This window comes from Mirounga angustirostris, unplaced genomic scaffold (genome assembly GCF_029215605.1).
Source record: "Mirounga angustirostris isolate CCGP_5_RB_7025 unplaced genomic scaffold, mMirAng1.0.hap1 SCAF_12, whole genome shotgun sequence".
NCBI classification, from domain to species: Eukaryota; Metazoa; Chordata; class Mammalia; order Carnivora; family Phocidae; genus Mirounga; species Mirounga angustirostris.
This window is the reverse complement of record NW_026991720.1, coordinates 7,753,478-7,780,191: the sequence shown is the minus strand read 5'-3', so window position 1 is coordinate 7,780,191 and position 26,714 is coordinate 7,753,478. Positions and strand designations below refer to the sequence as shown.

At 45.8% G+C, this 26,714-nt stretch overlaps 1 protein-coding gene across 1 annotated transcript in view; it reads left to right on the top strand.

The window, feature by feature from the left end:
• Window positions 1-26,714, top strand: part of CNTNAP2 (contactin associated protein 2) — a 1,911,935-nt gene that overhangs the window by 1,778,880 nt on the left and 106,341 nt on the right. The window contains exon 21 of the mRNA XM_045864107.3: window positions 15,662-15,755. Coding sequence (XP_045720063.1) covers window positions 15,662-15,755 — 94 coding nt within the window. The remainder of the gene's footprint in view (window positions 1-15,661; window positions 15,756-26,714) is intronic.

The window sequence follows — 26,714 nt, the reverse complement described above, 5'->3', positions numbered from 1 at the left end:
TCAAACAGGAAGTGGAAGGGGGGGCGCCTGGGTGGCTCAGTTGGTTAAGTGTCAACTCTTGATTTCAGCTCAGGTCATGATCTCCGGGTTGTGGGATCGAGCCCTGCATTGGGCTCCGCGCTCAGCAGGGCATCTGCTGGAGATTCTCTCTCACTCTGCCCCTCCCTGCCTCAAAAATAAATTAATCTTTAAAAAGGAAGGAAGGGAGGGAGGGAGGGAAGGAGGGAAGAAAAGAAGTGGAAGAGAATATTCTCTTCACCTATCCAGTAAATAGCTGCCACTCTGTCAAGCATCCCACCTGGTACTGTCACCCTAGGGCCACCACCAGCAGAAGTTAGACTGGAAAACCAGACTGTGGAAACGAGCCGTCTACCAGCCTGACTCTGTGTCCCCCGTGAAAATGACATCAGGATCTGGATTTTCAGGCCCATGGTTTCGACGTGAGCTTGTGGGTTTAACCCCTTTGGCCAAACACCACAAATGCAGAGTGGGGGTGACAGTGAAATAGTTGATGAAGCCTCCACCACCTGGGCCAGCTCTGAAATCCTGTCCTGCTCCCGGGGATGGATGCCAAGGACGCTGGGGTCATAGAGATCAGAAGACCCGTCAAAGGAGATAAAGTAAAAATGGGGAGAGGAGAGGAGGACAGATGGAGGAGTCAACACTGGGGCGACCCTGCTCTCCCCTCATTGCCAGTATTCTGTGTACTTGCTAGGCATCATGGCAGCCTAGCTTTGCGATGGCATGGGGTCCAGGCCGGCACGATGGAGAAGCTTGGACTTTCAGCCCCATAGATCTCTGGGCTGTACCTCTTAGGATCTGCATCCTCTTAGGCATCATAACTGAATCCCAGTAGCTCAGTTTCCCCAACCGTAAAATGGGGCACACAAGACTATGGGCCCACAGGGTTGTTGGCAGATTCATTGAAATAATATGTATAAACATCCAAAGGTGGGATCTGACCTACAGTTGACCTTCAAGAAATGTGAGATGCTACATTGATGAGGGGGAAGAAGCTGAGAATTACCTCAGTCCATTTTGTGACGGCTTTCTCTCTTCCACACACACACACACACACACACACACACACACGTGAAGACTCTTCTCACATGTCACACATCATTTCCCCTTGTCTTTCCTCCGCCCCTTTTCTTCACCACCCCTGCCAACTTCTCCCACCCCTCCCCACTTCCTACTTCTTGGAACAGGCTCCAAACACAGCATTAAAAGATGTTAGTGTTTCCAGAAAGCAGAGCTTCGAAGCTTTCTATAAGCCAGCAGTCTGGCCGTCAGACTGAGCTTCCGGACCTGTGGCATTTCCCCCACGTTCTGAAGTCACTCTGCATATAACGATTTTCCTGAAACACGTTTCCGCTCTTTCACCCGGAACAGAGTTTGAAGGATGTGGTTATCAGTCCTCTGATAATGCCCATTTTTAGACTCCGTCCTGAATATAGTTGCCCCTGCCAAAACCTACTGGCAAAGTAATATCGATAGAGCCTCTGTGCTGAAAAGGATGTGTTTGCGGAGGTTTGTTTTTTTTTTTTAATATCAAGGACTTTAACTATGTTACTGTTAAAATCAATAGAAATGTAACCTTTTCAACCACATAAAATGAGTTCACTTTTATTATTTGTCTTTTTCTGCCATTATAGTGTCGTGATTGCAAAAGGAACCAGGTCAACTTAAGCTTTATTGAAAGACCATTAAAGAAACAAACTCAAGTTCATTTAAATACTGAAGCCAGTGCATTAAAAAGATCAATAAAGTAAAATCACCTGAGGTTGCTTTACTTAAACACCCCACATTTGAGAATCGTTCCATAGCCTCAATTTGAGCAAACCTATAAACCTAGAAGACCAGCCAATAAAGAAGAAAATGCTGTTTCATTACGTAGGTTTAGAACCGTAAAGCCCTTCACTTTAGTCTGATTAAACATATAGCATTTAAATTTTCTCTCAGTATTTTAAAACATCACCTGGCAAAGAATCATTGCTCGATGAATGCCATTTACTTAGGAAAACCATTAGCTCCCTAGGTCAGGAGAATGACAATGATAGAAAACACCATTTCATTTCTTTTAAAAATAACAAACACAGAATTAGCTCGATTGAAAGGGAGTCTTAGCCTTGCAGGGAGTCAGGAAATTCTCTTTCTAGCAGCACAGAGCATGATATCTTGCACATGGTAATGCGTATTAAATCGAATAGTTGTGACGGACACCATGGACTTGATTAGACCCAAAGCTCCTGGTGCCTCAGGTTCCCCATATCTGAGTGTGATCATACCCTTCCATATCTCCTTCCCTAGACACGAGAACAAAGATCATTGTCACAATCCTCTTCAAGTTCTTCCTTAGATACTGTAATGTAAATTACAAACTTGAGTGGTAATGTTTGGTTAGGATGATTTTAGAATCAAAATGATCCTTATAGGATATTGAGTCCAACCTGTGACCCAACCTGGAATCACCACCCGCCCCTGCCTGACATCACCAGATACGGGAAACATTCTATTCTTGATTGAAAAACCATTTATTATGTTTTTCTAATCATAAAATTAAGTATATTTATTATAGAACGTTCAGAAAAGAACACAGAGGAAAATTAAGTTGGCCTGAGAGTTCTGTAGAAAGCCGGTATCTCCATGTTTCCACGAAAGCCACCTTGCCTACTCAAGGGCCTTGGTAAGACACTTCTGTCTTCCTTCTCCACTGGCTCGTTCCCATAAGCAAACAAACATGCGTATTTCTCTCTCTTAAAACAAAGTTCTCTCCTGACCCCACTCTCCCCATTTCTTTGTCTTTCTTGGCAATAAAACTCCTGGAGATAGTTAGCTATGCTCACTGTTTTGGGTCCTTCTCCCATTCTCTCACACTCTCTCTCTCTTATTTCTTTTTCCCAGTCACCTTTATTGAAATGTCAATTCCATGCAATGCAATGTGCACACTTGCAGTATACCGATTGGGGAGTTTTGATAAATGTGCACACCCAGGTAACCAAGACCACAGTCCAAATAGAGGACATTTCCAACACCCCAGAAGGTTCCCTCAACCCCTTTCTTGTCAATCCCCTCCAACAACCGCCCCAAGCAACCACTCATCAAATTTCTATTTCCATGTGTATAAAACCACATGTTCAGGGGCACCTGGGCGGCTCAGTCAGTTGAGCATCCGACTCTTGGTTTCAGCTCAGGTCATGATCTCATGGGTCATGATGAGACTGAGCCCTCCATTGGGCTCTGTGCTCAGCAGGGAGTCTGCTTGAGATTCTGCTCCTCCCACTGGCTCGCTTGCTCTCTCTCTCTCTCTCTCAAATAAATAAATAAACCTAAAACCCCACGTTCATTTTTACCTGTTCTATAATTTTATATGAATGGAATCATAGAGTATATAATCTTTTATGTCTGGCTCCTTTCACTCTGCATAATGGTTCTGAGATCCAGTCTTCTTGTATCTATAGTTGTATTTTCATTGCTGGGAAGTATTTCATTCATGGATAGACCACCGTGTGTTTATTCATTCACTTTTTGATGAAAATGGTGGATCATTTCCAGTTTGGGAATATTATGAACAAACCTGTTATGAACATTTGCATACACACACATACACACACATACACAGGACTTTTTTTTTTTTTTTTCATTTCTCCTGAGTAAATATCTGGGGATAGAATTGATGGGCTCTCTGGTTAGTATATATTTAACTTGTTTTCTGTTTTCTGTTACCTCCAGCAAAGCCAGAGAGTTCCAGTTGCTCCACATACCCACCAGCACTTGATAGTGTCAGTCTTTCTCATTACAGCCGCTGAAGTGGGTGCATGGTGCTATCTAGTCTTAGTTGTAATTTTCATTTCCCTTCTGAGGAGTGATGTTGAGAAACTTCTCCTGAGCTTATTGACCATTGACAAATCTTTTGTGAAGCACCTGTTCAAATCCTTTGCCCCCTTTTTTATTAAAATATTTGCCTTCTGATTACTGAGTTTTAAGAGTTTTTTACAGGTTTGGTATACAATTCCGTGGCTATATGCATGTACTGTGAATATTTTCCTCTTCATTTTCTCTTACACCGATTCTCAGTCATGCTTTTGCCCACTTCCCAAAACTACTCTCATCAAGATAATCAGTGACCTCCTCACTACTAAATCTAACTTTCAGTTCCCATATTACTCCACTTTAGGGCAATATTCGACACAAGTGATCCCTTGAGTTTCAGGACATTACCTTGCTCTTATACCCTCCTGCCTGGCTTGCCCTTCCACTCAGTCTCTTTGCTTGTTCCTACCCTCCCTTAGTTGGTGCACTTCTGGGCTCAGCCTTTAGTCCTTTTCTCCCTCCTGTTTTTATTCACTCCTTTGGTGATTTCATCCCAGATTATTATCTCAACTCGAACCTCTCCCAGAACTCCAGACTCATACACCACGTGGACTGCAGGGTATCTAATAAACATTCAAACTCAATATTTCCAAATCTCACCCCTTATCTGCTCCCCCCCCAAACCTGCCTCATCTGTAGCCTTTCCAATGTCACTTAACGGCTACTCCATCCTTCCACTGCTCAGCCTTAAATCCTGGGAATATTGCTGGAATATCACTCTCTCACTCCCACATAGAGTCTGTCAGAAGATCAGAGTGGCTCTACCTTGAAAACATCCATACACTGACTTCTCTCACCCCCAGAGCTGCTGAGCTCCCTTCGGCCCTGCCCACTTCTTGACAGATGCCCCATGAACACACATCGATTCAGCAGCGTTTGGGTGAGGCATCTTTTCCCTGCCAGGACCCTTGTTTTGAACCTAAATTCAGCCCTGTGAATATTCTATTGAATATCCCTCCTTTTTTTTTTTTAAGTAAGTTTATTTAAATCCCATCTTACTCATTTTCACCATAGCTTCTACACTATTCATATATTTTTTTTAATCCTCAGCCTATTGTTAGCTCACCCTCTGCAAAGACTTCTAGAACCAACTTTCCAGAGTCAGGCCAAAATTCACACCTTAAGAACACAGTCCCCCAAAAGACTGCCTTCACTTCAGCCATCAGCTGCAAGTTCAGGGATCCCAGGCCACCCTCATCCCTGACCAGCTGGCTACAAATTCACTAATTTCTTGGTCTCAGCAGTTTGGAACTCGGGAAGGCACTATACTAAAGATTATGGTTTTATTAAAAAGGATGCAAATTGGGACCATCCGAAGTGAGGGACACAGAGGGTGAGATTTGGGAGAGTCCAAAGGCAAAGCTTCCTTGTCCTCAGGACACGTCACTCTCCCGGCACCTTGATGTGACCACACAAGAGTACTGCAGACAGGGAATTGCAGTTTGGGCTTCCGTGTCCAGAGGGTTTTTATGGGTTTATTATGTGGGCATGATTGATACATCCATTGGCCGCCAGGTCAAACTCAATCTCCAGCCTTCAATCAGATCACCTTGATTCACAATTCCCAGCAACCTTCCCTCCCTGATAGAAATCCAGTGTCCACCCCCACTCCAGGATTTCCAGGGGTCCTCTCTGTCTCTAGGCTCTTTCTTCCGTGGCTGCTCTTTCTGAGCCACAACCTCCATCAAAATGCAGCTCGCACCTTCTGCAGTGTGCAAACACATACAGCCACTCCAAGCAGTCACTGACCAGCAGCCCTTACCGGGTCTTGGGGCAGGGGGCAGAGGACACAGCGTAGTGAATGAAGTCTTGAGCAACAAGCTGCCGAGCGCCACACATTAGATACTGGCGTCCTCAGCAGGCCTTCTACACATCATATCTCTGTAGAGCCTTCTCACAGCTCTCACCCCATGGGGTGCTGGGCTCTTTTCTCTCTGATTCCTTCCCCCTGCTCTCCACCTCCTTCCTCATCTGTCTCCAGGTCTCTGCACCATTATATGCAACAAGAACTTGGGGCACCTGAGTGGCTCAGTCAGTTAAGCATCCAACTCTTGCTTTTGGGCTCAGGTCATGACCTCCATGTCATGGGATCGAGCCCTGCATCGGGCTCTGTGCTCAGCTCAGTCTGCTGAAGATTCTCTCTCTCTCTCTCCCTCTCTCCCTCTGCTCCTCCTCCTGCCCATGCGCACTCACTCTCTCTCTCAAATAAATAAATAAAATATTAAAAAAAAAAAAGAAGAAGAAGTAGACTCTTCCCAAGACAGGGTCCAAACTTCTAGTCCCAGATCAGTCAGGCCCTCAGCAGACATAAAACCTTGAAGTTTCCCTCCTAATAAAGAAATTGTGGTTACAAATAACAACAATAAGTCAGGGGGATGTAACATCAGAATAAGAACAAATAACCCCAGCCATGCTTGGCTCGAATTGAGACTCTGCCCCCCTCGTATTCAAAGCTCTGGACAATCTAGCATCCCTTTACTACTTTCCATTGTCATTTAGTCCTTTCTCTCCAGAATGCACCCTAAGAGCCGACGAGGCTGATCACCTCAGTACCCCCAGAGATGCATGTGTGCCTCCACTCGGCGAAGTTCTGTCCTTAACCGTGATGACGGTTATTCTCTGAATCATACATTTTAGAGTTGGGGGTAATACTTTATACTCATTTTTCATATATTGTTTCATTCTATTCCCTAATTGTTTTTTCAATCTTATTTCCAAAACAGGAGTAGAAGCCCCTTGAACCCACCTGGGCACATCTCTTTATGCACATCTTCAGCTTCACTCCCGGCCCAGTTCACACAGTGGCTGGACAATAAAATCGCATGGAAGTCCTTGCATAGCACTAGGTGTTAGGAGTCCTAGAAAGAGATGTGGTCAGGGGGGTAGCTTGAGTCTTATGCCAGGGTCTCCCTCTTCCCATGGGGAAGCCCCCTCCGCGTCAGGTCACCCTGTGATCACCAGTCGCCTATGGCCTGGATGCCTATGGGACAGGTGCACTGCTGGACAGGAGTAACCTTCTTAGGAGTGCGCACTGGCAGGCACCTCCAGTTGCTGCTGCCAGCCTGCTCACTTCTGAAGATCTGATCAGTTGCATCCTTCCGTGAGGTGCTCATCTTCACATGAAGTCCTTGTGTCTGGACCAGCGGTAGTGAGGGTGCCATGTTGAGAACCCGACAATCAGAGAAGCCATCCACTTCCACACCGACCAGTCCCAACCTCAGCAGAGAAGCAATGTAACACCGATAACATCAGCCACACCAGACCACCAACAGTTTCATTATTCGTCAATTCACTAGACAGATGTTTCCTAATACATCATTTTTATTGATGGCCTCATTAACACTCCCCCACATGACTCACCCAGAATTCACCAGGAACCAAATTTAAACAACCCCTGAAGACACATGCTTGACAGATTGAGATTATGGTGGGGCTAATTAGACTAAAATAGAAACGGCCTCCATCATATTTGTCGTGTCAACATCATTTCCCATCATCGCTCTCATTCTTGTTTTGTTATTCTTTTCACTTAATTATTAAAATGTTTGCCATTACATTATATACTTTCAGCAACATGTTAATACCTATTTTCAAAACCGACTGTTTCTAATTCTGCTTTTTACTCTATTTCTTTGTTTTCTTTCTCCCTTTTACCACCCATTTATTTGTTTTTCCTTACTCCTGGAAAGTCTTTTTACAGTCTCCCATAATGTGTTTTGCCTTGTGCTCTTCAGGAAAATATGCTGTCTGAAATGATTTCCTTGATGCTAATGATGTAAATTATTATCTAAAGCACCCACTATGTGTCATGATTCAATTGAATGATTACTGAGGTGACTTCAGATGTGAAAGTGTATAAAAACCACGAGCTATGCTCATACTCGATCTCTAAGAAGGAACGTGGAGGTGTAATTACTAGAGATTAGTTCAGATATGGATTTTTAAACCTGACCTTTATCTTTTGAATTCTCATGTGCAAGTCAAAACCTGAATGTCCTAGAGATTTTCTGACCAGATTCTTTGAAAAAACTGTATAGGGTTTGGGTCATTCCTGCTATAAAAGTCTTTAAAATCAAAGCTGTTAGGGGCACCTGGGTGGCTCAGTTGGTTGAGCATCTGACTTCAGCTCAGGTCATGATCTCGGGGGTCCTGGGATGGAGCCCCACATCCTCAGCGGGGAGTCTGCTTCTCTCTCTCCCTCTGCCCCTCCCCCTGCCTACCCCCCACCCCCACCCCTGCTCATGCTCTCTCTCAAATATAAATAATCTTTAAAAGAAAATTAATGCTGTTAAAGAAATGCTATATCAGCTGTGAAAGAATTACTCCTCTCATTCATTGAGATTTATTAAAATGATACAGATTTATTGATACAGAATCAATTTTCCTTTTCTTTTTTTTTTTAACAATTTATGATTTAAATAGTATTCAGTGTTTTTCCAGTAGATGGAGTGTTAGGCTAGGTGAAGCAGATCAACATTTGAGAGCTAATTTTTTTCCTTTTTACAGTGTTGAGGGATTTTTTATATAAAACATAAATCACCAAATGGATTCACTAATTCTTTTAATTGCATCAATACCACAAAATTCCAGTTGCACTGGACCTCATGAGGCAGATCTATTGTGCTAATTACATCACCATAGTAACGATGATGTGAGGACAACAGCAGTAAGTACTTATAATGCCTTTCATTTTAAAATTGCTTATCAAGCCATCAGTGAAAACCTCTTGACATCTCTGAGACAGAAATAACTCACACGTACGGCAAGGAAGGATCTGTGTCTTAAATCCCGTATTTCTTAAGCCTTAAGCATTTCTGGAAAAGAAACTTCCTTGTGAGTTTATTAATATTGGTTCAAGGCTGATGCTACCTTGTCTAGTCTGTGAACTTGGGCAAAATCACTAACTCTCCCTGGGACCCCCCCTCCAGGTGTGGGGGAGGTGGAGATGAACTGGCTGTCTCTGGGCACCTCGCTGCTTAAAAATCCCTAACCGAACCTGACCTTTATATAAGCATTTCCTCAAGGCTGAATATTAGGAGCCACATTGGCTGAGAACCTTACACACACATGGCAGAGACAGCTCTGGTTAGGACATGTGGGTCTAGGACCTGAACATGAGCAAACCCTGCCCCAGCTTTATATAAAGGCCGGGTGGCCCTTCTTCCTGCCCTGCACCCTCACTAGGATCAGCTGCTGTGAATCATGGACTGAAGGACACCTCATAGTGATGCCTGGGAGCCCCGTCTTAGCAGAAGGGTCTGCTCAAAGCCCCAGAGACCTGTGTTTCTGCAAAAACACTACTTGTTAGGCCCAGAGTAGTGAGACCTGTTCAAAGGAACCTGAAGTATTATCTGGCCCAACCTCCTTGTTGTGTAAACGGGGAAACTGAAGTCCAAGGAGTCTTTGTGACATGTTGAATGTCAGCGCTGTTGAGTGACAGAGTGAGGACCTGACTCCCAGCCCTGTTCTCCCTCCCGCAGAACACCCTCCTCTCTCACACTGGAAATCTGGAAGAGTCCCCATAGAGACTTTCACAGGAGAGCAAGACTCCCACCTTCCCACCCTCCAAAGAAGAGAAACGAGGCCCTAGCAAACCAGGTGTTGGGGACAGTGGAGCAGTAACGAGAGAAAATGAGTAAAGACCAGCCATTTATTCTCCTCTTTGCATCCCCATGGCCAGCTGGCTCATATTTGAAGAGAGTCCCCAACTCCCATTTGCAAGGTGTTTTCCATTCTAGGAATGGGCCAGCGGATTCAGCTGGATCGTTCCTAGCTGGGGAGGCAGGGCCTCCTTTGCATTGTCTTGGAGTAGAAGGATCCCAGAGCCAGACGCAGACTCAAGAGAAGGACTAAGGAGGTGGTGGTTGAGCCCAGCTCGTAGGGGCCCGGGGCTGAGGCGGAGAGTTAGTAAGAAGTGAGTGGTCAGATACTAATTCCCAGACTAAGAAATCATTCGTTGTATCTGGTGAAAAGAGAACAGAAGCATCTGCACCTACAAAGCCTGAATGAGGCGTGGGTTAGACAACGTAGTGCGTCCAAAGGACTGAGGGGGGTTGAGGAGGGTCAGAGCAGAGATGCAACAGGGAGCAGAGAACGCTCTGCTTTTCCCTCTCCTGGCTCTAGGAAGATGCTGCCTTCTCCTCTGATCTTGTCCTGAAGAGGCGAAGGCTCCCTGGCTTGGGTCTCTGCAGATAACTGAGTTACTCGGTTAACTGCCCATTCACGGAGGCGGCCGCGTAACATACCCAGGCAGCTCCATGGCAGACATGCATCACTAACCAGTCCTAAAAGCGTGCCTGTTTCTCACAAATTCCACGGTTCTGTTGCAGAGGAGAGTGTTTCTTGACCTCTCTCTTCCCTTTAAGTATCTCTGTAAGTGGGGCTTAGGTGCCGTTTAGGCCAAAATCAAACTCGGGTAGAAGGCAGTGTGACCTCTGACTGGATCAGCATCCCAGGGGGCCACCTACCTTCTGCATCCCTGGTTGTTCTTGGAATTGGAGGGATGGTCCCATCGCCTGACAGTATGGGGTGGGGAAGAGGCACGCTGGCCCCCACGATGAGGCGCCTGTGGTTCTCAACCGTGGGGTCCCTGGACCGGGCTACACTGAGTAGTGGGCCAACGTCCACTCCCAGAGGCTCTGGGAGCAATGCGGAGTGTCCCAAAGCATAAAGATTCAGAGTCACAGATCAGCCATCCGTCTTCAAGGACGCAGTCAGGCCTACTCACCCAAACCTGATGGCTGTGAAGTTCGGGGCGGGGGGCGGGCTCCCGTCACTGGGTCATCCATAGAGCTGTCCTCGAAGAACCGAGTTCCAGTGGAAGTAAAAGTGAGGGTTCCCGTGCCTTAAACACACACGCGCGCTCGCAGACCATCCGTTTGCTCTGCTAGTGATGACTCATTTAGTAAGTGCTCAGCACCTCAGATGATACAGGCCCATTTCGTGTGGGTCATAGAAGGGCCAGGAGGTCGACTAGATTACGCTGCAGGAAAGAAACAGCCCCAAGTCCAAAGGTGAGTTTACTCCCTGGGCTCTGACTCCCGGTGTGTTCCCTCCCTGCGTACTCTGCCCACCCCTCCCGGGGAGGGAGGTGGGTAGGGCTTGGCCCTCATCCTCACGGAGTCACCATCTAGCCAGGGGACAGGAAAGGACAGGCCGCAGCCCCACTGCAGGCGACAGACCCACAAAAACTCCAGTTTTGCCTCCCACCCTCGTGTACGTTTACTGTGTCCTCTCCATTCACAAGAACAGAGTGACTTGGAGTCAGGAGGAGGCAGAAGACATTTAAGTGAATGAACCCCTGGTGCTGGGCTTGAGTCTTGCTCTTTCCCTTTCTTGGCTGTTGAACGGCCTGAGGCCTGCGGGGACCCGTCTGTGGACCCCCAGGCAGGATGAGGTTAAGGTGGGAGAGAAAGGCAAGGCCCCTGCTCTTCAAACATGCATGGGAATGTCAGGTGGGGAGAGAGGGGGAGAAACGGGGCGGGGTTGAGAGGAGCTGATCGTTGTTGTCACCCCTGATGTCTGTTTCCCGTGGCCTTTCCTCGTGGTCAGCCTTCAACTTGGAATAAAAACATCCATCAAGATGGTCTGCTCGGAGTTCAGCGTGTCTGAGCTAATCCCCTGTATTACCCAAAACAAAGGATTCGGAAAAGAGGTGTGACATCCCAGGCCCTTGTCCAGAGCCCCAGACACAGGCCCTTGGGGCAGTGAGTACTTGGTGTCGCTTCATCTCAGGTGGGGCAGGCCCCTCCTGGGGTGCAACCAAATCCACCGGGCTCGGTCTTTCTTCTCTGTTCCTTCCCTGCCTCCTCCATGTCGCCCCCAAAACATCAGCAAGGCTGCTGAAATCCCTTCGAGCTCCGCCAAGGCCAACAGTGGCTTCAGAATGGAAATGAGCCGAAATTGGGAAATAATACCTGAACGAACATTAAAGCGCTCGACTCAGCGTGTAGGACGCGCACCACAGCCTGAGTCAGTATGGTGGTAAATGCGGAACCAATCAGTGCTCCCTTAAGGTCGTCCCAGGGCACAGGGAGTCACAGTCTTTAATTTTAATGGGGCTCCATTACACAAATCTCTTATTACCTCTTAACTGCCAATGAAACGGCCACCAGCTAAATGTACAGCAAAATAGCTCACTTGGACCCCAAAGAAACTCCCTTGAAATTAGTACACCTAACCATGGCAAATGAACCCGGGCTCAGGTGGAAAGAGGGGGCCACCTGGCGATAGAAGGGAAATGATGCGGTGTGACGCCCTAAGGCTTCTCAGGTTGTGCTTTTCTTGCCTTATCTGATTGACTGCATTGTCTCCTTCAAATGTAAATATTTAAAATGCCACTGAGCCTCTCCCTTCCCTGGTTGCCATGGCTGGGCTCCTTCTGGAGACTGTGCTGGCTGCTTCCCATTTGGTCTTTGTGGCCCGATGTAGCTGGGTTAGAATGCGGTTCTGCCACGTACTCTTTCTGACTGCGGATGCTTTTTGCATCACCAGAGAAGAGAACACCTACCCAATATCTAGTAAGTAAGACGGGAACAGCCTAGCAAGCCTTGCATGCGGTAGTTGCTCAATGCCCGCTTCCTCCTTTCCTAGGAGAGCTGTCTGGGTCCAACCAGAGATCGAAACCACATAGTAGGTTAAACATGAGGTATTTGATGTAAGAATTAATGGCGATAACGGGACACTCTAGGATAGAAGGAAACTCCAATCGAAGTTCATAGAGCTCCCCCGCCCCAGCTGAGGGTGCGTGCCCCCTGAAGGACAAACATGGAGGCTTTCAGACGTGTCGTTGGAGAAGGTGTGGTGGTTCCGCCCTCCAGAGAGCAGAGGGGTTCTGATTTGGCAGCCTGGGGTTCTGGTTTGGCCAAGCAATAAGCCAGCCTCCAGGGTGCAGGTGGGGAAGCAGGTGCATGGTAGCTGGTGGTGTGTTCATGTGCGTGTGGTGGGAGACAGAAGGCCTCCGGAACACGGGGGCCGCGGGTAAGTGCTCAGGGCCTCTTATCTCACGTCTAGAGGGCTGGTCACCGGGCTGCACCGTCACGGGGGGAATCACACTCTGGGCCTGTGGCTCGGGCAGACCTCACTTCCTGCATGAATTAAGACTTAGGAGTGTTCGTGACATTTATAGATCAGTCAAAGCCAGGTAGGATCCCTGATATTCTAAATGACAATCAAGATTCAAAAAACTTTTGCCTTGAAACAAAAGAAAACAAACTTACTGTAAATAAATGTAAATGTTAGCTTTTGGTCCGAGTTCTCAACTGCCTATATGTAGGAATGGGAAAAGCTGAAAGTAAGCTCTGGAGACAAAGTAGGAATTTTATTTTCCTGTGAGCTCAGTACCAGTAATATTAAATGGCTGCCAAAAAGCAAAGTCTGTCTGGTCTGGATCCATAGAAGCAGTTCAGGAAAAAGCAGGTAACCCCACTAGGTGGGTCAGGCCGCATCCGAGGACTGATTTCACTCTGCGTGCCCTGCTTTACCAGTTACACGGACATATGTCAACACATTTTTACTGAGGACCTACTATGTGCTTGGCACTGCTCTGGGCCAAAAGACATAAGAAATCTAAAGTCTAAACATCGAAATTTGATAGTTTTTAAGATTTGTACAGTGTATTCATAAAATGGAATACCAGTCATTCATGACAAATGATGTAGTTTTTATTTATTGAATTACAGAATTTCATAATACATCTTTAAGTAATGAAAAGTAAGTGCAAAACAATGTATGCAGTTAGGTTCCATCCAGTTGTAAAAAATCAAAAGAATATACATTAAAAAGTTGACTTGATAAAAAATTAATTATCAAAGCACCTGGGTGGCTCAGCCGGTTAAGTGTCTGCCTTTGGCTCAGGTCAGGATCTTGGGGTCCTGGGATCGAGGCCCACGTCAGGCTCTCTGCTTAGCAGACGGTCTGCTTCTCCCTCTCACTCTCCCTCTACGCTCTCCCTCTCTGTCTCTCAAATATGTAAATAAAATCTTTAAAAATAATAATTATCACCAGGCATGGGTTATTTTCTGCAAATCTATACTATTATTTTCTCTATAATGAGCATATATTGTTTGTATCCATTTTTAAGTTCTTTAGCAAGACAGATGAAGGTATAAGAAGTATCTGGGGGAAGATCATCGCTGTGAAGCGTGCAGGGTAACCTATTATGTTGGCGTTCTATGGTTATCTTTTTTGACCGCAGAAGTGGAGGGACAGCAGCAGTTACCCATATGGGCCATCAGATGGCGCCAAAGCAGTTAGCTAATCAGCAGCCAGCGCAGCAACTTCATGAGATTTAAAATATCTAAGCTTCTCTGGACAGAATAAGGGTTTTGTTGATGCTGCACTTAAAATCAGAATTATAGTTGAGCATGCCAGTGTTTGCTTTCACAGTGTTTTTTGGACCTCCGTTACAGTGCTGAACCAGCACCCGGGCACAGTAACTTCACAGCACTGGTTCTGCAGGTCAGAACTCCCCACGTTCCTGAGAGGTGGTGAGTCTTTGACTCTGAACCCTGGCTCTCAATAACCTCTAGGTTTCTAGTAAGCAGCCTCAGGAGTCAGGTGCAGACAGTCATTAATGATGAATGATCCTCCCTCAAAGAGGCTCGTTCTCCACGTGGCCAGTGAGATTAGCTCACTTCCCGGCACTTTCTAGCAGCCTAGCTTCCGGCAGCTTCGCCCATCTTGGCGGGTACTAGCAGGGACCCGGGAGTGGGGCCGGTTTCTGGGGCATGTGCTGTCGCCTTGAGCAAGCCCCTGCTCGCATGCCTGTGCTGGGAAGGGACGCAGTGTTTCCGCTGACCCGCACCTCACCTGCTGCTTACCTGAGCAGGTAGGAAACTCACTGCAGAAAAGCGAAAGGCTACAAAAGCGATTCTTCACAGGTGGATATAGAGAGGCACAGAAAACTCCAGGAGCTCCCAGTGAGGGAAACACCACTAGGCTGTATCAGTTGTAAAAAGACAGCTAAGGCAGAAAAAGCCATGTCGGGACTGAGAGGACAAGAGAGGCCCTGATTCTGGGACACCAGCGTTTGTACTTTGTACTTGAGAAATGTAATCAGTAATGTGCATTGCTCCCACAGCTCTTTCCATCTGCTTATTTTTCCCTCCCTTGCTGCCAACTCACCTCCACTCTGAAGGAACCAGGCCAGCTACAGCAAATGTGCCTTTGTCCCCGCCAGGCTCAAATGTCCCTGCCCTGTGGGGGCATCCTCCTCTCTTGATAAGCAAAAAAAAAAAACCAAACAAACAACAAACCCACCATGTATATTTACCCACCTTGAATTTCAGCATTTGAATATATATTTACATATATATTCATATTTGAATATACATACTGAAAATCAATATTGGTCTGAGAGCTGATGGTATGGAAAGGCAAATACAACAGGACAGTAAGCGGATCTTAAAGAAAATTCATTGTTAAAGATGCAGCATTTTCTATCTCAGGGGTTAATGCTGGAGATTGGATCAAGCAGATTTTACTCTATTAAAAATGAGCAAGGATCTTAATCCAGCAGAAAATGTGGACAAATTATTCACAGAAAATTGCATAAGCTGAAGAACAATTCATAAAGAGTCTTTACCAAGCTCAAAATGTTTTCAAATAAGCCCAGAGAAGGAATAGATGGGCTTCCTGTTTGTTCAGGCTGGTATTTGAGAGTCCACACCGATGAAGGAAGATATCCGGACCCCAGGGTTCTGAGACGGACTCATCCCGCTGGGAAGATGTGATTCCAGCACAAGTTAGCAACATTCTTCTAAAAGTGTCTCTTGTTTTCTTCCTGCAGCTTGATCACTATCCTTCTGTGAGTTACCATCTGCCGAGCTCGTCTGACACACTGTTCAATTCTCCCAAGTCGCTCTTTCTAGGAAAAGTTATAGGTAAGAATTGTGTGCTTCATGTATAAACGTATGGTAAGATTGTGTTTGGTGTAAGAATTCTGTTAGATGATGTGAATCTGGATTTTTAAGTTACCGGGTCGATTTCTGCCATTGGGTTCGGTCACTGAGACCTCCTCAGTACAAGAGAAGGTGTGTTGGTTTTCTCAGTGATGCAGAAGAGATCATCAGATCATCTTTGGGGTAATTGGCCTTCGAAACACATTGTGATTGGTGGTTGTGTCTTCTGTGTTGGTGAAGGCCATGGGACCAGCATCCTTTGGTGTGTGATAGAAACTAAAACAGAAGTAAAACCAGTGTCTGCTCCCTGCTTCTCTATGTGAAATTTGCTCATTCGTTTATTTGAGACCCCCACCTACTAGCAGTATTTAACTTTGTCTAAGCACATCAACATGGTTCTGTCTTCCTCTCACTCTGAAAAAGCCGGCTGATATTATTTGCAAATTAGAAGGCCAACAAGGATTGGAAAATTGCGGCGAACACCCACCCCCCATGCGTGATTGTTAGTCTGAGCATCACTCTTGCCCTTTTCTTGCCATAGATCAGCACCGTCTAGATAAATACCAGTGTGATTGGTTATATATTTTTAAGTGATTGATGTAGAGCCAGTGAAAGAATTTTTTTTTTACTATGAGAACTTATATTGTGAGCCAAGAATGAAAACAGTAAGATGGTGGGTAATGTGTTGGCCAAGGAGGAGGTACGTCCGTGTCCAGCAAGTAGTGGTGGTCAGAATGTCATTAATTGTAAAAAGTGCTCATTTTAAAAGATGGGGGCAGGGGGAGCAGATAATTAGGAGAATAGGAGACCCGACCTATAATAAAAATAACAATAATGTGCACTTATATAGGATTTACTGCAAGCCGAGCTCCGCCCTACCTTAGATATATGAACTTATTGAACCTTCATGGCAATTCTATGAGATCATCAAGATCAGACAAGAGCACACAAGACTGTCTACATTTTACAGATGAGAAAACTGAGGCACAGAAAGATTCAATATCTTGCCCAAGACCACCTACTTCATAATTGGTGGGGCCAAAACTTGAACCCAGGCAGGCAGACCCCTTGGTCTGTGCTCCTGACTACCGAGCCATTATCTCTGTGCCAGTTGACTGAGAAATGAAAAAAGAAAGATGGGAAAGTTTGGCAGCAGAGGTTGAGCAGTTGAGGGATGCGTATTCCCGGACCTAGAAGCAGAAACACGCCAGGCAAGGCTGCAGATGAGCAGAACTGCACCCACGGGGCCTCAGAGGAAAAGGCCACATCGTCGGGGAAAGATGGGAAGGGGGCATTAGCTCAGTCGACAGGTGGGAAAGGAAGGAGGGCTGAAATTCACGCGCATCTACTATGTTCTGGGCGTTGTGCCAAACAATTCCCACGTGTACATGTGACAACTAAACGGCATAGCCGTCCAGTGAAGCAAGACCTGTGATGATTATCCTCCTCGGTAGGTTGAGGAAACAAGTTGAGAGAGCCAGTCACCAAAGTTACTTAACGAGGATGTGGCAAAGTGGAGTTTTGATGTGGGTCTCTCTTGACGAGAGTCCACGGCCTCAAGCAAATCAAAAGAACTTGTCCAGAAGGGAGGCAGCTGGAAGTCAAGGGAGGCCATTCATCAGCGGCAAGAAATGGCCATTTAGTGGAGGAGAGCCCTGACATTTGTGGTGTCATACATCCTGAGACACTGGTGAGTGCCCACGTCTCACCACAGGCATTCCTACAATTCAGTCAAGAATAATTGAAAATTTTAAGTGTTCTTTTCGGGGCCGTAGTCATCCCATCAGAACAAACTCAACATTATGAAGGTATGATAGTCCCAAAGACACTATCCTGTGATATTCCTAGAGTAACATCCACCATGAACACACCTGAAACAGTGGACTTCATTGCGCTATGAGACTCACAACGTCACGTGTTGACAGGAATGTTGAGGGATTGCTAAGTCCCATCACTAGAAGTAACACTTTCTGGCTCATCAGTATTTCAGGCCATGTGATTCAATGCACACTTGAGCAAAATGACCATATACAATGTAGCATGGACCTTCAAGGTCATGAACAATAACATCATAAAGGCAACATCCTCTATAACTAGGAATTTACTGGACTCTAAATCTGTGCCAAGTGAAATGCATAACATGAACCTCAGGTGTAGGAGTGTTACACCCAGAGTTTTCCGTGGCCCAGAGGAAAATTTTGCTGTGCACATAAACTAACCGTGCACATGGCAACGAGTTATGTCAAGAACATAGGAACACCTGTAAGGAAGTCGCTGACCCCGAGGTGGACATGGCATCACGGCGTCACGCACGAAAGAGGAAGGTAGGATGCTGCCCCTGGTCCCCAGGGCACTGACATCTCCCAGAGACTGACTCTCATCTACACCAGCCTGGGAGCTCCACACGGACCAAGGCGGTGACTTGTCATTCCACTGTCTCCTAACAAGTAGCAAGTGCTCAAGAACCATTTGTTGAATTAATAAAGAGTAAAAGGGGAAAGAAAGAAAAGGCATGTCATCGAAGAAGTGAGATAGTGGGATGACGATGCTAATCTGGTCAATAAAAGTAGCCCGGAGGCGAGATCCACAGCTCTCACATGCCTTGCAATCTGGTGTTTCTGAAAGCAGGTGTCTGATAATAATGGAGAATAATGGAGTGCAGAGAATGTAGGCTTTGGAATCAGGCACAGCTGGTCTCTTAGCTCCAGCGGCCCTAACGGAACACCACACACCGGGAGGCGTAAGCCACAGATGCTTCTCGTGGTTCTGAAGGCTGGGAAGTCCGGGAGCCAGCAGATCAGGTGTCTGGCCGGTCCTTCTCCCTGGTTGGTGGGTGGCTGACTTCTCTATATGTCCTCATGCGGGAAGAGGAAGCGAGCTCCCTCCTGTCCCTTCTTACAAGGGCACTACTGTCATTCATGGGGGCTCCCCGCTCATGACCTAATCACCTCCCAAAGTCCCCACCTCCTAATGTCATCACATCGGGGTTAGGATTTCAACATAGGATTTGGGGTGGACACAAGCATTGGTCCACAGCAGCTGGTTTTATTTGAATCCAGGCCTTGCCTCTCATTAGTGTTGAACCCTTGGGCACATTCCTTGAAACCCCGAGGGCCTGGGTTCTCGCAGGTGGTTTTTGTTTGTTTTGGGTTTTTTGTGTGTTGTTTTTTTTTAATCAATTCGCAGCAACCAGATCCGTGCCTAGCATATAGAAAGCCCTCAAAAAATATTTGTGGAGTAAATGAACTACTCACTTAGTATTAAGCTAATAACATCTTAGGAAGTACCCAACAATGCCTACATAAATGGTGCATAAATAAAGAAAACAGTTGTCTTTTCTTGATGCCAGCTCTGTGCCAGTCATTCTGATCGGCGTTGCAAGCAGAGTCCTCTCTGTAATCCCCCCAGTGCCACCCAGACCACTGTTACCCTCCTTGGACGGAGGAAGGGACCATGGTTGAGAAAGGTGACATTATTTTCTTGAAGCAGGATTCCCCAGCACCGCACTATTGACATTTTGGGTCAGACAGTTCCGTGTTGTGGGGCTGTCCTATGCATCATGGGACAGTTAGCAGCATCCCGGCCTCTACCAACTAATGCAAGTAGCACCCCCCAGCTGTGACAGCCAAAAATGTCTCCAGGCATTGCCACATGTCCCCGGGAGGGCCATGTCAACACCAGCTGAGAACCATTGGCTGTCAGTCCGCCAGCTGGTCTTTGGCGGAGGTGGGATTTGAACCGAGAGATGTGTGACACCAAGAGCTATGCATTGCTTCCCAGGAACACCTGCATCTTTCAGAATGATGAAGACACAGGGAGGGGAGCTGACACCCTGAAGATAAATTCTGTTAATACAATCAAAGGAGTCACAGTGAGGGCCACAAAGACTTGTGGGCACTTGGGGAAACTAATCATTGGCCGTATCCTGAAGCCAATATTCCTTAAATATTTGGCCATTTAGTAGGAGCAGGATGAGTGAGAAGCATTTTTTAAGTTCCCCTTTGAAAGCGACATATATTTCAGTGAGAAACGGCCAATATGCATTCACCAGCTATGTGAATACTCATCTGTAAAGACAGACTGAACTTCAAACAGATACCTCATGTATTCTAGTGAGGTTTGACACCCCCTAGAGAATGATGCCCCCCAGCTGTTGCTTTAGTTGGGTCATCTGCTAATCAGAAAACAATCCTATAAAAGAAGGGAAAGGAGATGGATCTAAATAAATAATAGGACTTCACATGGAGCCCTTTGATGAGCAATGCTTGAAAAAGGACACATAAAAAGGATGAAAGAAAGAGTTCCTAATCAAGGACAAGTTTGATCTTTCTAAAGCAAATGGAAGAAATATATTTATTTAGAAATAAGAATGTGATCACTGTCAGCCAACATCAAAATTTTAGAATGGATTTCTCACTTTCTCAGTCCTTCTAGAAGGAAGTCAGAATCACAAGCAACGAAGTTTCACAAAGTAGAAATTTCATTGGCGGTCATTATGTCCATTTTGTATCATTTACTAGCTGAGTGATGTCATTGACTTTATATGATTTTCAGCAACAGATTTAAGAGTATCTCAAAAACTCTTTAAATCAAGGGAGAGAAAGATAAGTAGAAGCCTGAAGCAGGATTTTCTGTTTACTTCTTTTTTAACATTTCTTATTTATTTATTTATTTATTTGACAGAGAGAGAGAGAGCACAAGCAGGGGGGAGCGGCAGGCAGAGAGAGAGGGAGAAGCAGGCTCCCCACTGAGCAGAAAGCCTGACGCAGAGCTCCATCCCAGGACCCTGGAATCATGACCTGAGCCGAAGGCAGACACTTAACTGACTGAGCCACCCAGGCACCGCTTTTTAACATTTCTATCAATGGAAAAAATATAAATAGGTTGTTTATTAAATTTGCAAATGACACATAGCTAATAAAAGGATGATTTAACAAGCTAGGTAATAAAAATAAAAACGTCAAAAGCATCTTGATGGCCTAGAAAGATAGGCTAAAACAATGGCATGAAATATAATAAAGATAAACTTAACTCCTGCATTCAACCAAAAAAAGAAAGAAAAAAAAAAAAAAGACAGACATAAATGGAAGACAGAAGACCCCTGGTATCATGAAAAAGATTCAGGTTGGATTTCTGGGGAGTTTGGTATGAGCCAATGTTATGTGGTGATTGATGTTTAAATAAGCACTGTACTGAGCTACATTAATGAGAGAATCATATCCAGAGCAAAGAGTACAGTCACACCCCAGCGGGATGTCATGGCCTATTCCTAGGCACCTCATTTTAAGATAGATGTTAATCTTCTGAGGAAAAGACCAGATGAACAAAAGGCCCCCCAAAGGAAAAATCAGAAGGCCTGGGGATACTAAGATACGATTAAAAAGACATGAGAGAATCCATTTCCGGTCTTAGACAACTGCTACCTGGACAGGTGAGACCTTGTGGAGGCTGACTCACCAGGACCAGAGAAGACTAGCGAGAGCAAGACTTCAGTCCCTCCAAGAACTTTCTGGTAACTACCGCCATTAAAACATGAGTGACTGCAGTTTAGAAGCAGTGGACTCTCCATTATTGAGAGTATTCAACAAAGGGTCACTGGAAATTCCTCTGTACTTTGAGTTTCCTGGATGGAATGAGACCAGATTAGAGAAAGCCTAAAAACCCTTGAAATGGTATACTTTGTGATGGGAGTAACTTTCTTTTTTAAAAAGGTGAGAAATGCAGTATTAGAGTGGAGAAGTTCCTCCATGTGAGAACCGACAGGGTAATTCGATTCGGGGCTCCTTGACATGCATCATTCAGTGCTATGGATGCAGCATTGAGATGGATGAGAAGAATGTCACTGTATGTTAGTGTAATGGACAGCCTCTGTTTTCAGGATGGCATGTTCATTTTAATTTTAATTTTAGAAAGGTATTTCTGAGCCCTCTTAGTTTTTTCAAATTAACTGTTTGTGCCAGTGCTGTAAATCACAGTGATATAAAATCATAGTAAAGTAGATCTATATTATAATAAAAAGACAGCAGTTCCTCTGTGTAAGTTTGAGAAGCTGTGTTTGGAGAAAGTCAAATACTGATGCAGGGCAACTGTTGCTTCACTGAGCATTGTTACTTGTCAGTGGCACCGTCAGTGGTGGCAAAATTAAAGGTGAACCCATTTGAATTTAATATGATTTGTAAGTCTTGTTGGTCCCAGATCCTAGTATTTTCCAAACTGCCATTATTTAAAGTAACTCCGATAGAGGATATACCTATTGGTAGCCATTGTATGATTTGCATTATATTCTAAAATGTGAATATGATGATCTTTGGATATAACATCCTTATTCCAGGGCTTTCCAAAACTTTCTGGAACTTTGGCAAAGCCTTCACACACCGCAGGAAATGACATGCTTCTGTCTGCATGCACTGGGGAGGTGGTATACTGCGGTAGGCATTATGCTGCTCACTGAATATTTCTGGTCAAAAAGTTTTGAGTAGAAAAGACATAACAATGTCTGGGCTAGGACATTTAATTGCTGGTGCAAGAGTCTCTAGAGTCCTTCTGTCCTTTTGTCATGGGGACTGGAAAACCTGAAGACCATGGTGGTTCCATCACCTGGAGCCCTCTGTGACCACCATGAACAGAGAACCCCGTCAACTCATGACAAATGCATAGCACAAGGAAGGGAGGGAGGGAGGGAGGGAGGGAGGAAGGAAAGAAAGAGAGAGAGAGAGAGAGAGAGAGAGAGAGAGAGAGAGAGAAAGAAAGAAAGAAAGAAAGAAAGAAAGAAAGAAAGAAAGAAAGAAAGAAAAAGAAAGAAAAAAGAAAAGAAAGAAAGAAAGAAGAAAGAACTCTTGCTTTTTAAGCTACTGAGACTATAGGGCTCTTTGTTACTGTGGCACAACCTAGCCTATCCTGATTGATGCATAAGGGTTAGAGCTGGGATCAGAACTTTGCTATCACACACTTGGGTTTTCATTCTTAGTTTATGACTTGCAGACTGTATGACTTTGCAACGTGACTTAACATCTTGCACATTCTGTTTCCCTGTGTGTAAAATAGGAATAGTAATGATCCATACTTCACAGGATTCTGCAAAATAATACATGTTTGAGAGATAGCACAGGGTCTGCCACATAGTATGTGTGTAATAAACATTAGTTATTTTTATTCAGCCATAATTTGGCAAGTATGTAGTGATCACTTGTCATATGCCAGGCATTTATACGCCATTGATACACCAGTGGTGTTCAAGACAGGCACGGTTGCTGCCTTTAGAGGGCTTGAGTTCTAAGAGGAAGAGAGGAGAAGACAATGGAAGGAATTAGAAGTGGAAGGACACAATGGCAAGGTAAACGGAAGATGGGAGCGTAGGATCCTTTGGGAGCAAGTAGGAAGGGCACTTCACCCGGTCCAGGAGACAGGGAAGGCATACCAGAGGAAGTGGCATAGAAGCTGAGACCCGAGTAAGAAGTTAGAATTGTCTGGGCAAAGGAATGGGGTGGCGGAGAGGGCAGAAAGAGGAGGGCTTTTCCAATTCTCTATTGCTCTACAACAACCTACTCAGAACTTTGTGGCTTGAATAATACTTCATTATTGCATGCAGTAATTCTGTGGCCTCACTGGATGTCTCTTCTGCTTGATGTGGTCTCCGACAAGGTGTTAACATGACTCGATGATCCAAAGTGGCCTCACCCACGTGGCTCCAGGAGTCTAGCAGAGGCTGTCGGCCAGAGGCCTCAGTTCTCCCACACTGGCTCCATGTCATGGTTGCTCACGCGTCCTCCCTGCATGATGGCAGGCGCTAGAAGGGGCATTCCAAAAAGTAAAGGTGCAAGCTAGAGATCCCTAAGACCCTGCCTCAGAAGTTACTCACATCCCTTTTCCCTCAAGTTGTTGGCCAAAATCTGGACTCCAGCCCATATTCCAGGAAAGGAGATGCAGACTCTACTTCTTGATGGTTTCGTGACAAGTTCCCACTGCAGAGGAAAAGGTGGGATGGGAGGTATGGTTGTGACCATCTTGGGAAACCCAGTGTGCTATGAGGGAAGTTTGCAGGTTTCTTTCAGAGTGGTTGAAACTAAAGTGTATGATGAGGATAAAAACACAGCAGCAGTAAACAGGTGCAGACTAAGACAAGCTTTATGAGTGGGTCCAAATGTTCTCATTTGCCCAGGACAGTCCCAATTTCCTACTGCCAAGACGAGAGCGAATTATTAGCAATGCCCAGGTTTGCTCTAAAAATGTGACCCAGGGGACACCTGGGTGGTTCAGTCAGTTAAGCATCTGCCTTCGGCTCAGGTCATGATCCTAGGGTCCCAGGATCAAATCCCACATCGGGCTCTTTGCTCAGCGGGGACCCTGCTTCTCCCTCTGCTTGTGCACTCTCTCTCTCTCACACACAAATAAATAAATAAAAATCTTTAAAATAAAAATGTGACCCAGTGGGGATTGAACTAGGTTATCACCCGTCTTGTTTTGGGTTCGTCCGACAGGAGCACTTGAGATCAGAGACCCAGCCTTGGTCCAGGAAAAGGAGAAGCCTCCGGGGGGGTGTAGTTGCAAGAAGATGAGGAGATGAGCGTTTGAATACAAGTTTATTTGGGAGCAGATCCCAGGGCATATTAGTAGAGCAGTGGCGAAATGAAACAGGGGAAGGAATGGAGCGCCATCAAGCTACTCACCATGTGGGCAGTGGGAGCTCAGGACCGGTGGGGAACTGTGGGAGGCTGTTCACAAGCCGCCTCACTATCTCCCTGATGCAGGAGGAAGCCAGAGCATTGTGCCTCCTCCTGTCCGTCTGCGCAGGCGAGGGCTGCTTCCGAGAGCCTGAACTCCCCAGCAGTTCCTGCCCCCCCTGCTCCCCAGGCAGAAGAAAGCTCAGAGCATGGAGATCCCCGGCCTTGGTCTTTGGAGTCAGGGGTGAGTGTAGAGGCGTAAGGCAGGGCCCTGGCTGTGTCTGCATATTGAGGATTTATTTACAAGCCATGTTAAGGTTTTAATGTTACCCTGGGAGCAAAAAGGTGTCATGGAAGGACTTTTGGTTTTTAATCAGGAAAATAAGCTGACCAGATTGACACTTTAGAAAGATAACATCACCTGCAGGGTGAAAACGCTCCAAGGAGTCAAGTGAGAGGCTACAGGATGGCAAGCGGGAGGCTGCTATGTCTATAACAGGATTGCACGTTGTGATGCACCAACAACTTGGGCATGCCGAGGAAATGCAGCGTCTTCGTTTGTCTATGATAATCTGTATTCCTTCTGGATAACAAGGGCAAATAAACGAAAGCCCGGTCTAGCTTACAGTCGAATCTGGCTTGATTATTTCAACAGTCCCTTCTGGTTGTGCTCTGTCCCTCTGGAATAAAAATGTTCAGTCTCTCCAGTGGCCTTCCCATCCCCTGCTTTCCTTCTAGAAGATGGTGACCAGGTATGTAGAATACAGATGGGGATGGGCAGCAGGATGTGGCAGCTTAAGTGTGTGTCTGACACCATCACAGGGAGGTCCCAGGGTCATGCTGTCCTTCCTTGGGTTCACATGACCTGCCATCTGCTGGCCTCCAGCCCAGCATCCTGATGGTAAAATCAGTGGTCGGGGAACTTAGAGTCCCCATCTGACTCGTGCAGTGCTCCAAGGAGCACCCACCCTTGCTCCCTTTGCCTCCTTCTGTCCCCTCAGCTCTCCCTTGAGACAGACCCCTAGTCTCTGTCATGTCCTTCATCCTCCCCATGGCAGATGTCAGCACCCCAAGGCAGCCTCCGTGGTAAATCGTTGGCTTTATCTCAGAGCCCCCTCCTCATAAGACTGAGGGGCTGCTGGCTCACTCTTCTTCCCTCTCTTAATGAGGCTGGGTTGCCCCATGTTGTTGCCAGACCCCCTACATGACAGTCTCCCCCCAGAGCCCCAAATCGGGAAGCAGGACACGAGCCCCCTGCCTTCAGTCCCCTTCCTAACCCTTTATAGACACACCCCCTGCTCTCTGGACAAAGCTTAGTCCCTCTGGGTCTCTTCTTTCTCTCATAGTCCTTTCAGGCTTTATTATTTTTATTTTATTTTATTTTATTTTATTATGTTAATCACCATACATTACATCATTAGTTTCTGAGGTAGTGTTCCATGATTCATTGTTTGTGCATAACACCCAGTGCTCCATGCAGAATGTGCCCTCCTCAATACCCATTACCAGGCTAACCCATCCCCCTCACCCTCCCCTCTAGAACCCTCAGTTTGTTTCTCAGAGTTCATATTCTCTCATGGTTCATCTCTCCCTCCGATTTCCCCCTTCATTTTTCCCTCCCTTCTCCTAATGTCGTCCCTGCTATTCATTATGTTCCACAAATAAGTGAAACCACATGATAATTGATTTTCCCTGCTTGACTTATTTCACTTCAGGCTTTAAACAACAACAACAACAAACATCTTGCTTTTACTTCCTGTGTCCTGTAGCTATTGACAAAAGAAAAAAAAAATGCCATGTAACAAACAATTCCAAAACACACTGGCTTAAAACAACAATCATTTTTTCTCACTAATGCATGGGTCAGCTAAGGGCTGAGGGTCTCTGTGGTACAACTGTCACCTTTCTCCTGGGATCATGTAGTTAACATGGACATACTCACCGGAGCCAACAACAGAGGCACAAGAGCGCAAGCCCACTTGTGCGAGCACGTTTCAAGCCTTTGGTCTTGCCACACCCGCTAAAGAAGTCATAGGGCCTATCCAGAGTTGAGGAGAGGGGAAAGACTCTGCTTCTTCATAGGAAGAAAAGCAAAGTGACATAGCAGGGGCACAGACCCAGTGGAGGAAGAACTAGGGACATTAACACAATCTACCGCATTCCCTTTCATCAAATTCTCTACAACTAAGAAATAGCCTCCTGTCTTCCCTGTGTTAGCTAGACAGGTGGGTACTGTCTCTATCACAGGAAAACTCTATGACCTGCTTTGTCCTTGATGGGT